Consider the following 15,661-nt stretch of genomic DNA (forward strand, 5'->3'; position numbering starts at 1 on the left):
CTTCTCTAATTTCACTTCTTGTCATCTGTATAAATTGGGATTTATGTTCATCTGCTAAACTTGAAAAGGGATAAAATAAATTGAATCTATTTTTGTCATGTAATAAGAATTTTGGAGATAAGCAATCCTGGCCGGGAATAAGAGCTCCTTTTAAAAGCAGAGACTGAGGTACATGCAGCAGTCAATGTTCATGGGAATGATCAAATCCAACTGAGTAGGACTGATAAAAAATTTCTTTCCTGAGAATGGAAGAAGTTTCCTAGTGAGCAAGGAGGAACTCACTTATCTCTTGCTTTCCAATCACCCTTCTATCTGCCCTCTGGGAGACTCTCCTCAGTCCATCTCTCCCCCTGGACTCATTTGAGGTGAAATCAGGGAGGACAAGCTCTCCACTGGGCTCAAGGATCTTTTCAGGATTCTCTTGTTTCGAGGTTTAATATTCACAGGTTGCTACGTATCAAGCTTGGGAACTATTCAGAACTATTGGGAACAATATAATTCCTCCAAAAAGTGAATAAGCTTCAAATGTTTTCTGGAAGAATATTCATGTCCAAACATCTGTACATAATATTGAAGAGTGAGGAGTCAGCCACACTAACCCCACATTATAAACCTGCCATACTAAACTTCTTTCATTCCTTCACATTCATCAGGCACCATCTTTCGAACACGCTAGTCCAACTGCCTGGAACACAATTTCCCCAGCTCTTCACTTGGCTACTCATCCTTAAGGGTTTAGTGTAAATGGAACTTCCTCTGTAAGCCTTCTTCAATGACCCTCCATGACATTAATTGTCCCTGACCTGCTCTTCCCCTCCCAGAGCACTTGCCAGCCCTCCTTGTTTTCTTAGGTAGAGTTTCTTAGGAGCAGAGCCTGAGGCAGGATTCCACTACATGTGACTTTTAGAAGGAGTGATCTTTAGGGAAAACCTGTAAGGGAGTATGGGAAGCAACATAAGGAAGATGGTGATTCTCCACTTGTGATTTCTCAGCACCCTTAGCATCACTCAGGAACTGACTAGAAATGAAAAATTTTGAGAACCTGGGAAGCTCTGGGAGGTAGAACTCAGTGATCTGTGGTTCAGCCAGTCTTTTAAGCGATTCTGATGCACACTAAAAGTTCGAGAACCACAGGGAAAGGGGACAAAGTCAAACAAGGTTGTCATCCCAGGTAAAGTCTAGCCTTGGTCTGGCCCATGGAAGGCTCTGGAGCATCATGTGCACTAGAGCATTATCCCTCTGTCAAGAGGGCAGCCTTTTGCACCCTTGTTTCAGCCACTCACTGACTGCAGGCTGTCCCTGAGGGAGGGCCTAGAAGTTCCTTGGGTTCAGCTGCTCCTATCAGCTGAAGGCAATTCTCCCAAGAATGGGCGCTGAGAGCAGGCAGAGGGTCTAAAGAGGTCAAGGATGGGGTAGAAACGCACCGACCCAGTAAAGGGTACCAACAGCATCTACTACAGCTGTGCAATTACGTCTGCCCTCTCTAGCGGACTGAGACTTCCAGATGATCAAAACATGTCTGTCTTGCTTATTACTGACTTTCCAGTGCCTGTTGCAGTGGGTGAAATGTAATGATTCTCTTTATGCAATTAATTGATTCATCAAATGCTAATTGAGTGCCTACTATATTCTGGGCACTGTTCCTTTACTGGGTCTAATTTAAATGTGAACAAGACAAAGCACCTGTCCTCCTGGAATTCTTCTTGCTCTAGTCGGGGAGGTGACAATAAACACAGAAACATGTATACATACCAATGTCCATATGTGTACAGATATCCACAGGATAATGTCAGATACATGCTATGGAGAAAAACAAAACAGAATGAGAGGACAGAGAGAAGCACAGGGTGTTATTTTTGATAGAGCAGTTAAAAAAGGATCCTGTGAGAAGGTAACATTTGAGCTGAGATATGAATGAAGGGAGGGATGGAACCGAGCGAATATCTGGTGGCAGCAACTTTTATGTAGATGCAAAGTTATTTTGAAATAAATGTGGTTGGTTTTTGTTTTGTTTTGTTTTGTTTTGTTTTAACAAAAAGGATATCTCAGGGAAGAGCATTCCAGGCACAGGGAATAGACAGATGAGTCACAGGAAACACCTGGCATTTCTATAGAGATAAAGCAGGAGGTGGCTGAGAGAGAGATGGACAGGTGGCAAGCTGCATACTGTTTTCGTTTATTTTTTAATTGACTTTAAACATTTATCAAAATATATACGCACAAGATTTTAAAACACCAAATAGAATGGAAGGCCCTATCTGACTGGTCCTGAGGGACCGGTCTCACGCCCGTCCCTCTCCCCCAAAGGTAACCACAGTTACGCGTTTCTATCTTAGTTCAACTTGCTTCACCCCAAACACAGTCGTAAGATATTTTTAGTTCCTCTGGTGGTTGGCTTTGTCACTGCCAATAACATGCTCTAGTCTCTAGTTCTCCTTTCATCAACTCCAGGCAGTATATCTTAGCTGTTCTCTTTGTAATATCAGGGTGTTGCATCCCTGCCATCATCCCCCTCCCCGTTCCACCATCCACTGTCCCATCACCTTTGTATGTAGTGGGAACAGAACGCGCAAGCGCTTGGGTGTAAGCAAGAGAGAACGGAGGGCTTCCGTTCCTGAAAGGTTGGCAAGGCTGGAGTTTAAATACGAACGGGAAGATGTGTTTTATAGCCACATTTCACTTTCAGTGCTTTTTCCATAAGCTGAATCTGAAAGTAGAAAACTAATAACTCGACCGTGTGAACACATCAAGGAGAAATTACAACATGGTGGGAGCTACACTCCTCTGTCTGTGTCTGCTTGGTTTTCACCCTCTCCTTCACTGACACCCATGCAGTGCCTGTCCTTCAGGCAAGTTTAGATAAGTTCTTCTCTTTTCACCTTCGTCCCTTGGAATAAGGGCATAGACAAAAGGTGAAGCTGACTTGGTATCATTGACGCTTAGCCCCTATTCCTCTCCTATCAGAGGGCTCCAGTATCTTCAGAGTCCCCCAAACCCTGCCATGTTGCCTTCTCATTCTTTTTTTTTTTTAATTTTATTTATTTATTTGAGAGAGAAAGAATGAGAGACAGAGAGCATGAGAGGGAAGAGGATCAGAGGGAGAAGCAGACTCCCCGCTGAGCAGGGAGCCTGATGAGGGACTCGATCCCGGGACTCCAGGATCATGACCTGAGCTGAAGGCAGTCGCTTAACCAACTGAGCCACCCAGGCACCCGCCTTCTCATTCTTGATCCTGTTTTACTGCTGGACCCCTAGGCATCATGCATGGCTCCAAATGTAAATTGCGCGGACTTTTTGTAGTAGGCTTTTAAGATGGCACGAAGGGGCGCCTGCGTGGCTCAGTCGTTAAGCGTCTGCCTTCGGCTCAGGGCATGATCCCGGGGTCCTGGGATTGAGCCCCACATCGGGCTCCCTGCTCCGCAGGGAGCCTGCTTCTCCCTCTCCCACTCCCCCTGCTTGTGTTCCCTCTCTCGCTATCTCTCTCTCTGTCAAATAAATAAATAAAATCTTAAAAAAAAAAATGATGGCACAGAAATTCCTCCTACTCAGAGAACTTTCTTTTCCTCCCTTCCTCAGTTCACAGTGGCTGGTCCTGATAGCCACGTTTGTACCACATGACCTTGTCTCCATGACCACAGCTGGGTGGGCCAAGAAATGGCACATGACACAAGCTAGACCAATCCTTTGCTCTCCTGGAAATTTGGAATTGGAACTAAATCTTCCCACTTCAGTAGAGATGATGTAAAAACTCAAAATGCAGGTTTTTATCTTGAAGATTGAAGAATAGAGAAGGCAAAACAATTTTTCTCTTTTTAAAGATTTATTTATCAATTCCATAGAGAGAGAGCAGGGGGAGGGGCAGAGGGAGAGGGTCTCAGCCAGTCTGACCCGGGGCTCGATCTCACAACCCTGAGATCATGCCTGACCTGAGCCAAAATCAAGAGTCAGACACTCAACAAACTGAGCCACCCAGGTGCTCAGGCAAAACAATTTTTCTCAACAACAAAAAAAAAAAAAAAAAGAAAAGAAAAAAGAGGCAGAGATGAAAAATGAAGTGCTAAGACTCCTGATGGCTTTTATTTCAACTCCTTGCTGAGGCCTGATTGTGTCTTTGCCCTAAGATTCCTTAAAACACCACCATATCCTTATACGAACCCCCCCAATTTCTTAAACCAGCTCCAGTGAGTTTCCACTGTTTACAGCCAAATGTAGTAACGAGAGACCCCCTACTATAGAATGGGCTCCTTGGGGGATAGGAACCATATCTTCATGTTCTCCAAAGTGCTAAGCCTTGCACATAGTGGGCACTTGAGAAGCATGTATTGAATTGAAACAAGTGTCCACACTCCTTCCTGAATGACACAACCACTTTCAGGGACCCCTCCTGTGTTGAGGGTGACTCCAATATATAAAAGGATACACAGAAAAAAAAGCAGGTATTCCATGCTAGCTATTCCACTAAAGAGTCCAATACAAAAAAAAAAAAAAAAAAAGAAGAAGCAGCCTTAATAAGAGAATTAAACATTAGGGGTTTTTTGGGGGGTTTTTTGTTTTTTTTTTTTTAAGATTTTATTTCTTTATTTGAGACAGAGAGAATGAGAGAGACAGAGAGCACATGAGAGGGGGGAGGGTCAGAGGGAGAAGCAGGCTCCCTGCCGAGCAGGGAGCCCGATGCGGGACTCGATCCTGGGACTCCAGGATCATGACCTGAGCCGTAGGCAGTCGCTTAACCAACTGAGCCACCCAGGCGCCCTAAACATTAGTTTTAAGCCACTTCAATGCCTCCCAATCTCCCGTCACAGAAGTAGGATCAGAAAGGATCACCAGCAAACAGAAAGGGCCTGGCTCCATCATCGTAAGAAGAGAGAGTGCTTTGAATCTCTTGGGTCCCTGATTGATCTGGTGAAAGAGCCCTCTAGTGGTAGAAATGAGCAATTAAATCTAGGCTTAGAAGCCGATTCCACACACCCCTGTATATACGCCTACACATTCAATTGAATGAAAGGATGAGGTCACCCCCCTAGTAAGTGGGGAGTCATCCTGGGGAACTAACTGAAGGCCTCCCTACCTCCGCACTCCCACTCCAGACAGGTGTTCTGACTTGCTCCAAATGCAGGCTCAGGACTTCCCACATTCTGTGATCAGCTTTGGCCCTGAGCAGAAGTTGCAAAGGGTGATCCTGCCTCACCAAGCCAAAGGCTCGGTATAAAGTTCCGTCTTATAACAGATGTCCCTTTCTCTCCTTCAGAAAAACTGTCTACATCCTGACCTACAACTATCACTTCCACCTGCCTGGGCTCCTGTCCCTCCTCTCCATACTCCACGTTATCCTACTTGGTTACCCAATTCCTTGTGCTGGACCTCCTGGGTACAACACCTTGTCTGTCTGGCTTTATATCACAGAGTTGTGGAGTGGAGCTGAAGCTGCTCTCATTTTACTGCGGATCTGGTGAGTGGAGTGACTGGAGCATACTCTCCCTAAGCCCAAAGCCCATTGACCTTCCATCTACATGGTCCTGCTTTGAGAAAAGAACTTTCTCTTCCTTACTGGAGTAAGGGAAGAAAGAAACAGATCCTAGAATGGCTGTTTTGGTCATTTTAAAATTATTTTATATTATTTAAGTTTCTAAGAGGAGGGAAGGAAAATTTCACAAATTTAATAACCCCTCCCAGGAAGGACCAACTTCACCTCCAAGTTACAGATAGTTTTTTCCTTAAAAAAAGAAAGGTCAAAGCAGAACATTTTAATAAGAAGCAAATTTTCTTTTTTTTTTTAAAGATTTTATTTATTTATTTGAGTGAGAGAATGAGAGAGAGAGCACGAGATGGGGGAGGGTCAGAGGGAGAAGCAGACCCCCGCTGAGCAGGGAGCCTGATACGGGACTCTATCTCTTGACTCCAGGATCATGACCTGAGCCGAAGGCAGTTGCTTAACCAATTGAGCCACCCAGGCGCCCAGCAAATTTTCTTTTTTAAGAAAAAAAATTGGGTGCCTGAGTGGCTCAGATGGTTAAGCGTCTGCCTACGGCTCAGGTCATGATCCCAGGGTCCTGGGATCGAGTCCCGCATCGGGCTCTCTGCTCCTTGGGAGCCTGCTTCTCCCTCTGCCTCTCTCTCTCTCTCTGTCTCTCATGAATAAATAAATAAAATCTTTAAAAAAAAAAAGGAAAAAAAATTGAGTAACTTATAGAAGGCCTTGGATACCTTCCCCCATTGTCTCCTATTGCTCTTTGGGGGTAAGATGAGCTGCTGTCCTGCACCTGAGTTTATTTGTTCCACTTTGGTTATGTGGCAGATTTTTCATATTTTTACTTCCTGCCCATAAAAGAGTGCTTGTGAACCATGATATATGCATATAGATTAAATGAATACAGGTGCACAAACATGCACTATATCTATACACAAACTTGTGTACCACCCATGCACACAGCTATGCATTTGCAGCAAACCTATTCACATGGCCCACAACACTGCATACAGGTACATATATATTTGCATACATCCTTTTCTTGTGCAACAAATTTGCAGGCATTCGAACTCATAACTAAATTGAACACAGCACAGGTTAACATTTAACACCACGACCGGATATTCAAAACTATGTATGCACAGATATGTTTATCTAACACCAAGAATCAAGTCTTCAAGTGACCTTAACACACACACACACACAAAGTAGCAAAGTCACCGAGAAGTTGATACATTTGAGAACTCTTCAATATATTGCTACTACTCAGTCATCTGCATAGAAGCGCCCAGACGGATAGCCAGAGATGGCACCAGGGGACTATATGTGTCTGGAATTACCTTCCATTATATTTTTGTCCAGTTAAATAACACTCAAACATGACAGTTGACAGTGGACACATCTCAGAAACAACTCAAGCAGCCTCAATTCCCAAAACCTGGCCTCTGGGTATCCCTCCCATCATGCCATAGGAAAAGAATAATAAAGGCATTCTGTGGACTGTCCTTAGTCAACTCAGTGTGTGCTCATGTATATGCCAGAATACATAGTAATAGAAAGATGGTCAAGTGCTGATCTTCTGCAACATCGACTATTTTCCAAAGGGAGAGTTTCATTAACTTTCAGGTGTGCAATGGCATTTGCACTTTGGACTAGCAAGGAAAGCAAACCTAACTTCACCTGCTTCATGGTCTAACTTAGAAAAAGATGTTAACAAATGAACGTTCCAAGGACCTTTGGAAAGAATCTGACATTTTCATGGACTCTCCCACCTTGAATCCATCAACCCCCACCCCCCCCACACACACACAAATGTAAGAATGTTAAAATATATGAGGTGTATTCAGAGACCAATATCTCACACCCCGTCGCCCCAAATCTGTGATATATGTACAACAGAGTCTATATACATTCAGTTCCTGATGTCTTTTAGGAATACATGATCATATGTATATGAACAGTTCCGGGTCTGATCTGAGCACGTTGTCTCCGGTGTAAACCAGAGCTCCAGAGAACGGAGGGTAGACATATTGGTTTGTTTTCTGGGGAACCAAACTGAGACAGACTATACACAGATGTGCCTGTGACAACACTTTTTACCCGCCCAAGTGAGACATAGATGCGTCGCCCAGAGTCGCCGGTCCCTTTAAGAAGACTCGGTCTTCCCCAGTGGGCTCCAGCGGCGCCCGCAGCAAAAGGCAAACTTGCCTGGCTCATTGGTGGGGGGGAAACGCCGCGCTGGGTGGGAGCTGAGAGCGCGCCAGAGTGCGCTGCGGGCTTCTTTCCCCTTCCCCTTTCCTTAACCCTTCCGGGAGCGGAGGAACAAGGTGGTCCTGCAGCACCGACGAGCTGGGCGCTGACTGCCGTGGGCTCCGGAAACTTTGCGCGGAGCGTGGGATTGACTAGGCAGAGCCGAGCCGGCTAGCTGGCCTGGAAAGGGACGGGGGAAGGGCGGCGGGAGGGAGGTCCGACCCTTCAGCACCCCAGGTCTCTAGCCCGGGCGCTAGAAAGACCGTGGTGCAACAGCGGCGGCAGTGGGGGAGCTGTCCCTTCAGCACCACCGACCTAGAGCCTGGGCGTTGGGGAGACGGAGGCGGGGCAACAGGCGGGAGCTGTCCCTTCAGCACCGCGGACCTTTGCCCTCCGATGAAACCGCCCGGCCCCCAGCCCCAGGACTCTGTCTTTTCTCCAGTTTGAGCGGGGGTGTCAGGAGCAGGCGGAGAGCTTTCCTGGGAGGCTGGGGAAGCAATGAACACTCTTCTCAGCGACTCGCCTCCCAGCAGTGCTATTTTTTGCCATCCGCCCTCACCCCCAGCACACGCGCTCGCACACACACGCACGCACGCGCACACACACACACACATAGACCTCTCTGGATTTCTTTGCCTTGAGTCTCCCGGGGCTGTGAGGAGCCAGGCGCATCTCAAACCGAGCTGGCAGCTCCAGGCTCCGGAGCCATGCCCTGCACGGACCCTCATCTTTACCAAGCTCCTGAGGAATGAAAGGAACCCAGGGATCCTCAGAAGGCAGCAGTGATGTGGACCAACCCCCTGGAGCCTGCACCCTTCCAAGGGCCATAGGCGACCCAGGGAACCGGAGAGAGCTCCAGACAGGAAATCCCAGCTTTCCTAAAGTCTCTGTGGATGCTGACAAAAGGAGACCCGAATTTTTGGAAGAGCCTGCCCTAGGTTACCCAGCTGCAGAGTGATTTTCCCCTCTGGCATTGAACCTACCCCTCCAACCCCCAGCCATCCAGAGTACCATGAAGAATTATGAGGATGTGTGACAGAGGTATCCAGATGTTGATCACCACTGTGGGAGCCTTCGCAGCTTTTAGTTTAATGACCATTGCAGTGGGCACGGACTACTGGTTATATTCCAGAGGTGTGTGCAGGACTAAATCTACAAGTGATAATGAAACCAGCAGGAAGAATGAAGAAGTAATGACCCATTCGGGGCTGTGGAGGACCTGCTGCCTAGAAGGTATTTACAATTTCCTCCCAATGGCTCCAAATAATGCAGTTTCTGATATTCTGATATTCCAGTGGGTGTTTGGGGAAATGGAGGCAATGATGGGGAAAGAGGAATAGTTTGAATTATTGCTGAGAATGTGCAGATGTCCAGATTGTTCCCAGCAAGACTAATGCTGTGTGGGATGAAGAGGTTGAGTCTTGTTGATTGTTTTTGGTTCAAGCTTCATGAGATGAGATTTTGTGGCACTCTAAGCAGCTTCTGCAGTTGAGCAAAGTCTCCAAATCCAAAATTCTTAAGCATTTTGTGAACTGCTTTGATCTGTGGCTTGTGATGGGGTCTTTGGCTCAGCTTAAATTGCATTTCAGTGGGGGAGGGGGAGGGACAGGGAGGAAGGAGGAGAGAGAAAGGGAGGGAGCGAGAGATGGAGAGAGAGAGAGACTGTGAGCTAGGCTGGCACACTCTGAGCTATTTCCTTATTTCTAACATAGTCTTATCAGTTTCTTCTGAGTTTGGTCTAAGTAGATATTTTCATGAACTTGCATTGCCAACCAGACTAACATATGTGAACACGTACACACACACACACACACACACACATTTTAACAAAACTTCCTTATTAATACATGTTTCACTGTTTGGAATCAAAACAAAACTGAAGTGTTAGCATTTGATATCCACCTGTCTTCTTTCTTAAATCATCGCCAAACTCAACAAATATATTTTCATGACATTTGCATAAGATTGATTCTCCAAAAATCATAGCTTCTAATTTTAAAAATAGAGAATTTGCTCTAAATTATAATGAGGAGGACAGACCAATTTTTAGAATGTCAAGCTCTTGGGTAGCCTGTCTTACTATTAAACTCGCTTTCACTACACCAGAAGTCACTCTCAGCAGCACTGGGCAATGCCTGAATGTCAGTGGTAGTAAATAGAAAGATAGAGAAGAAAATCAAAGCTCTTTCAAGCTTATGTGCCTGAGGGAAGGCACTGGATTAGAGGGGCAGAAGGGAGTTTTCTCAGGCTTCTGAGGAATCTGTGAAGCTTGTCACAGTGATGAGCAAGGAAATCTGGGTTCCCTATATGTTCCCCTCCCCTGTTTGCCATTGGTTCTCCATGCCTGCATTCCCACTGGCTGGCATTGGTCAGGGCTTTTTGAGAACTTGCATTTATGTAAATCACTTAGGAAATCATGCTATGACATCACTTGCTAGTGTAATATTGCATCATTCCCTGGCCTTCTTCCCATGTCCTGACACTCTGAACAACTGCTCTCCTCACTAGCACTACTACAGTCAATTCTGTTTCCAACACATATTTGCAACTGGTGGGAATCCCAGGTAGGAAAAGTCTACTTTAAATGCAACAAGGATCATTGTGCTTGAAGTCAGAAGACCTGGGCAATGCTGCAAACTATCTGTGTGACCTTGGCTAAGACATTTACCTCCTCCAACCCTCGCTTATCAATCTGGGAAATGATTCCTTTGGAATAGGTGATCATGAATTAGCAGTATCCAAAGCTCTTAGTTTATCCAGTGTAATGATGGAAATTTTAGAACAATTCTTTCCCAAACATTGACAAAAATCTAATATTTATGATCATTGGTAATCAGATACAGTGAAGTCATTTACCTTGGGGAAATTCCATAATTCTCTTTCCTCTATTGACAACAAAGAATTGAATTACCTTTGTAAAGTTGTGATTTGGTGGATGTTTTGATGTCTACATGGTTCTAGGGATGGCACAAAAAATCTGAGCCAAACAAGGTATATATGTAGACCATGTTTCAGTTATCTCCAGTTCTTCTTCTTGGAGCAAAACCTGGGAATGTACAATTAAACACCAATTTTGGCTTCCCACATTAGGGCCTGAAATCTCTAAATCCTTGCTCAGAATTTCTCAACTGATGGTTTCTCTTTTCTCCAACATCATGTCCTACACCCACAGTTTGTACAAGGAATTGGAACCCCACCCAGGCATTCTGTGGGCTTAGTGGGAGAAGTGAGAATTTGAATCAAGATGGAACTGGATGTATCCAAGATATGCTCTTGGTCAGGTGAATTCTTTTGAGAAAATTTGTTGCAGTCTTCATGCAATTTGACTCAGCCATATTTTTTTTACATTTTTTGAAGTATTAAATATGGTAACTTTAATGAGTCACAATGAATTTTTAGCTATGTGTACACCCATGGAACCAACACCTAGATGGGCCTGGCTGGCATCTGAGCCAAGGTTTTTCTTCGTGTACTGAATATATCAAGTGTGCAAGGAATTTCAGGAACCTCTGATTTCCTGCATGCAGTAGGCAGAATCCATCCTCTGGAAAAAAGTTGTATCACCATCTCTAATTCAGTATCTCCTGTCTCCTAGAGTCTCAACATCCTCATTTTTCTGGTCCTTTAGAGTCAAAGAATAACTGGAGGTCTTGCAGCTCAGTTTTCCCTGATATCAAATTAGAAGAGTCAGTTCATCCACACTTTTTTAAGAGCCATGAGAGAATGTGGCTATTTTGTCCAAAAGAGAATGCTCAGGAGGGACATGACAGCTGTCTGCAAATATCTGAGGAGTTGTCATATGGGAAAGAGATTTGAAATGTTCTATGTGGCCTCCAGGGGGTAGAAGTAAGAGCTAGAGGAAAACAGGTTTTACCTCAATATAAATAACCATGCAATGTGGAAGGGGTGTGTTCTCCCACTCCTAAGAGGTATGGGTTCTCCACCACCAAAGATATTCAAGAATAAGGAAACTACATCAGTGTTTCCAAACTTGGCTAGTCATCAGAATCACATGGGGAGCGTTTAAAAAAAAAAAAAGATTATTAGGCCTCACAACTAGATTCTCTGCTTCCATAGGTCTGTGGTGGATCTGAATTTTCTGAAACTCCTCCAAGCAATCTTGATGTTAAAGCCAACACGTATTGAGTGTTTACTATGGGCCTGGCAACCATTACATGTGTTAAAGAGGATCACATCACTCAAAGGAGAGAAGGGATGTTTCCAGTTTTCATTTCTATAACTCACCAGAATGTCATTTCTATTTAGTACTTACTCTGTGCTAGCACTGTTCTGACAATTTTGAAAAATTAACCTTTTCCTCTTCAGAGGAGCTCACTGATGGAGGTATTTTTATTATCCTTGTTTTATAGGTGAGGAAACTGAGGCCTAGAGAGATTATATGACTTGCCTGAGGTCACATACCTAAACCCAATAGGTACTACTTCAACTAAGCCATGTTGCTCCTCGGAGCATTTGCTAGAGAACATTAATTCATGCTCCAGTGGGTAGGTTGCTATTGGTACAAACATTAGCTTGTGAGAATGCCCAGACACATGGGTTTTTCCATTCAGAAGCCTCAGGTCCCAGAACACTCAGCATGCCTGTGCCTCGTCTGCAGGGGTGCAGGAGACATCAGACAAACTCGGAGACGGCAAAGGACACGTTTTGAATGAAGAAACAATCGACCTATGTAGAGACACCCACACTCAGAAAGCCTGACTCATTATCTGTATCTGGAAAGCACACAAGGCATTCACAAAGTAGGGCCCCAACTTGCTGCGTGTTTTCAATGGCAGCATGTGGATTTGAATGAGAACATGTTTGGTGTATGATTCCCCCATGAATAAGACCCCTTGGAGTCATAGACACAAGCAAAGTGATGTATTTACAGAATGGAAAGACCCCGCTGGACTGGTAGCAAGGAACCCTGAGTGCTCATCACATTTCTGTCACTACCAGTTATGGGAATTGTGCATGTTCTTTTCCTCCTTTGGGCCTCAGTTTATCCAATTCTGAAATGAAAGCTTCAGATAAGATTAGGGAGTGAACAAATCCCAATGTCCATGTGGACGAGGCAGGTAATGTAACAGTTGAAACAAGCGTTTCACTTAACTCAGTTCTATAGGGGGAAGTCACTGCACTTGAGAAGATATATGGTAACTGAAACATGGTCTCTCTGTGGGGGGCAACAGAAAATGGTGGGGACAGAGGCAAACCGGAGAACACAGGCCCTCATCCAAGGGACAATTACTATGTGACTTGAGTTGATATTTACTCTGGGGAAATGTGTACCAAATTCATCCCAATATTCCAAGTATTTAAAATCCATGTGAAAAATCTCTTGATTTTTAAAATGTGGACAACTAAGTTAACTTTTTAAAAATGCACTGCCTGCCAAGCCAAACTTGCCTTGTCGTTGAATTTGACCCATGGGCTGCCAGTTTAAAGGCCCCTTTAATCCAAATTTCTGTTATTTCCATATTTCATTCCTGAGTTATTCTCCATTAGTCAGTGATCACTTTTTCAATTCATTAAAAAAAAAAAATGCTGACTAAGAAAATAAAGCCCACTTAGCTTTTAGGACAAGGAACTTGAAATTATGGAAAAGAGTTTCAATAGCAGAAATAGCTACAGATGGGCCTGGATGACATCAAACATCTGGCTGAAAAACTGAAAAAAAAAATTAGCCAGTCATTAGAAGTTCCCCCATATTTCCAAACCTCCAGATGGTTGACTTTTTCAGCCAGATGGGGTTGCAGCTTTATTTATGTGTTCAGAAGCCTTCAGGGAAGCTGCAAAGATGTGATTAAGGACAGGGATAAGAGAAGGACATAACAGTGGTTGAGTATTTCCTATGTGCCAAGCCCTGTGCTGGGTGCTCTCACATACAGCAACTCATATACTTTTCATATTTCCTATCTCCCTCCAGTAGAAGGTAAGGACAGGGATCCTTGTCTGTTTGGAGGACTGCTCTATCTCTACAGCTTAGGAACTGTACTGAGTAGTCACTTCTGCTCCTTTACTCCAGCATCTGATGCTGCATCTTCTCTTAGATGTGGATGCAGAATGCTCTGACTCTCTTCCCTACTCTTGACCTTCTCCCTTTCCCTGCATGCTTCCTCTTTGCCTCTAAAGCCCAAGAGGCAAATAAAGGAGAGAAGTGGACTGGAATCTTAAGGCAGAATGAGGGTGTGACTATGCCTGTGTTTGTGGGACCAGTCAGGATTGGGGAGGTGGCAGAGGTTGAGGTGTGAGCATGATAATATTCAACCAGAACATGTCTGTATAGCCATATTGCTTGTTAAAATGTTGAAATACTTTCCTACTTCTAGGTAAACAGCATCTGGTCCAAGTCCCCCATCAACCCTCCCCCTCCCACCACCGCTACAGCTATCCTAGCCTATTCTGGAACCTCCCAGACATCTACGAGATCTGTCCAGTAAAGAGTTAAGACCTGGGCCAGCAGAGGCCATCATGATCATGATCCCGTCATGATGCTATGGAAGCATCCATTCTGACTGGCTGGTCTCACGTCCTACCTGTGATTAAATATTCTGAATCTTATTCCCAGTTCTATCATTGGTGGAAAAGGCTTACTCCTCTTCTTTCTACCTCAAACCCAGCCCCCTATCTTCTGACTCTAAGATCCTACCCATTTTAAGAAGTAGGTGATTTGAAAACAATTCTCTTTACTTCATCACTTGAAATTTTATATTCTGGATTAGAAAAAAGGCAAGTGATCCACCTTCCAAGGTTGGGTAACCAGTGTGGGTTATTAACATGGTGACTAGTGTGGGTTACTAGTGTGTGTCAAAAAAAGTAAAACAAGAAAAAAACCCACAAGAAAAGATGACTGTCCTTTGAATGTTCTCTTAGAGCAGTGTCTAACAATCTTACTGACGGGATCATCGGATTCTTTAGAGGAATGTAATTTTTGACTTAGTTTTATTATAGATAAAGGGCGGTGGTATAGTTAGATGTTTACTTGTAAAAAACTTGGAAAGATGCACATAAATTTGCTCATTAGAGGTGCGAATGATTTATGTTCATTAGAAGAGATAAGCTCAAATGTTGTAGATTTATTGCCCACCTCTAGGACATGAATCAGTTTTACATCTAACTTGACATTCTTACTTCAGAATTTTTTCCCTGAAAAATATATATAACATCCTCCTTTGAACTAGCTTTGTCATTCTGCTAGTTCTCTCATTGATGAGATGAACTAAATTTGACATGAGCTCATTGTATATTTTAGGAAAATTATGTTTCTAACTATTTAAAAATTATACTCTGACATGTGGAAGCACCCCCAGTGAAACCAATGTTTCTCAGGTGAAAGAGAAGCCCACAAAACTCCAATGTGGTTTTGCTTTTTCCTCCATCCACACGACCCTGCCAGAGCCCACTTTTTCATTATAGGAGCAAATGGGCCTTTAATCACTTATGAACTGTTCTCTGACCACAGAGAATATGGGATAACAGCAGGGGTCTTGAGGTCAGGTAGACCTGAGTTCTTACCTGATCTTGCCATTTACTGGCTGCAATGCCTGGGAAATTGTTTCACCTCTGAGCATGAGCTTCCTTACCTATAAAATGAAGACACACAGTAGCAAGCACTGTTCAACTATTTCTATTTTTGTGGTTCCTTTATTCCTTCATACCTCTAAATAATACATTGGCCAGTAGTCCTTAATTTATCCTTTTTAGACAATACCCATTTGCAAAGACAAATGATAAGCTAGCTTCCTTATGCCACCTCCCTTTCTCCCAAAACTTGTTGTTCTTCAGTGAGTTACCTGTGGCTCTAAGAAAAATCATGCAGAAAGATTGAGGGTGCCTGCAAAAAAGAGAGACTGGCATCACATTCCTGGGTTGGACACTGCTCACGTGCCTACTTTAGTAAGGAAGCTGAGAGAGGGAATGGCTATGGGGCCACCTTTGTGG

At 44.1% G+C, this 15,661-nt stretch overlaps 1 protein-coding gene across 1 annotated transcript in view; it reads left to right on the forward strand.

Annotated features, from left to right (window-relative positions):
• The first annotated feature begins 8,311 nt into the window (after positions 1–8,311).
• Positions 8,312–15,661, forward strand: part of CACNG3 (calcium voltage-gated channel auxiliary subunit gamma 3) — an 83,715-nt gene continuing 76,365 nt past the window's right edge. Inside the window, exon 1 of the mRNA XM_045871853.2 lies at positions 8,312–8,950. Coding sequence (XP_045727809.1) covers positions 8,740–8,950 — 211 coding nt within the window. The 5' untranslated portion in view covers positions 8,312–8,739. The remainder of the gene's footprint in view (positions 8,951–15,661) is intronic.

Source organism: Mirounga angustirostris, unplaced genomic scaffold (assembly GCF_029215605.1).
Source record: "Mirounga angustirostris isolate CCGP_5_RB_7025 unplaced genomic scaffold, mMirAng1.0.hap1 SCAF_5, whole genome shotgun sequence".
In the NCBI taxonomy this organism is placed as follows: domain Eukaryota; kingdom Metazoa; phylum Chordata; class Mammalia; order Carnivora; family Phocidae; genus Mirounga; species Mirounga angustirostris.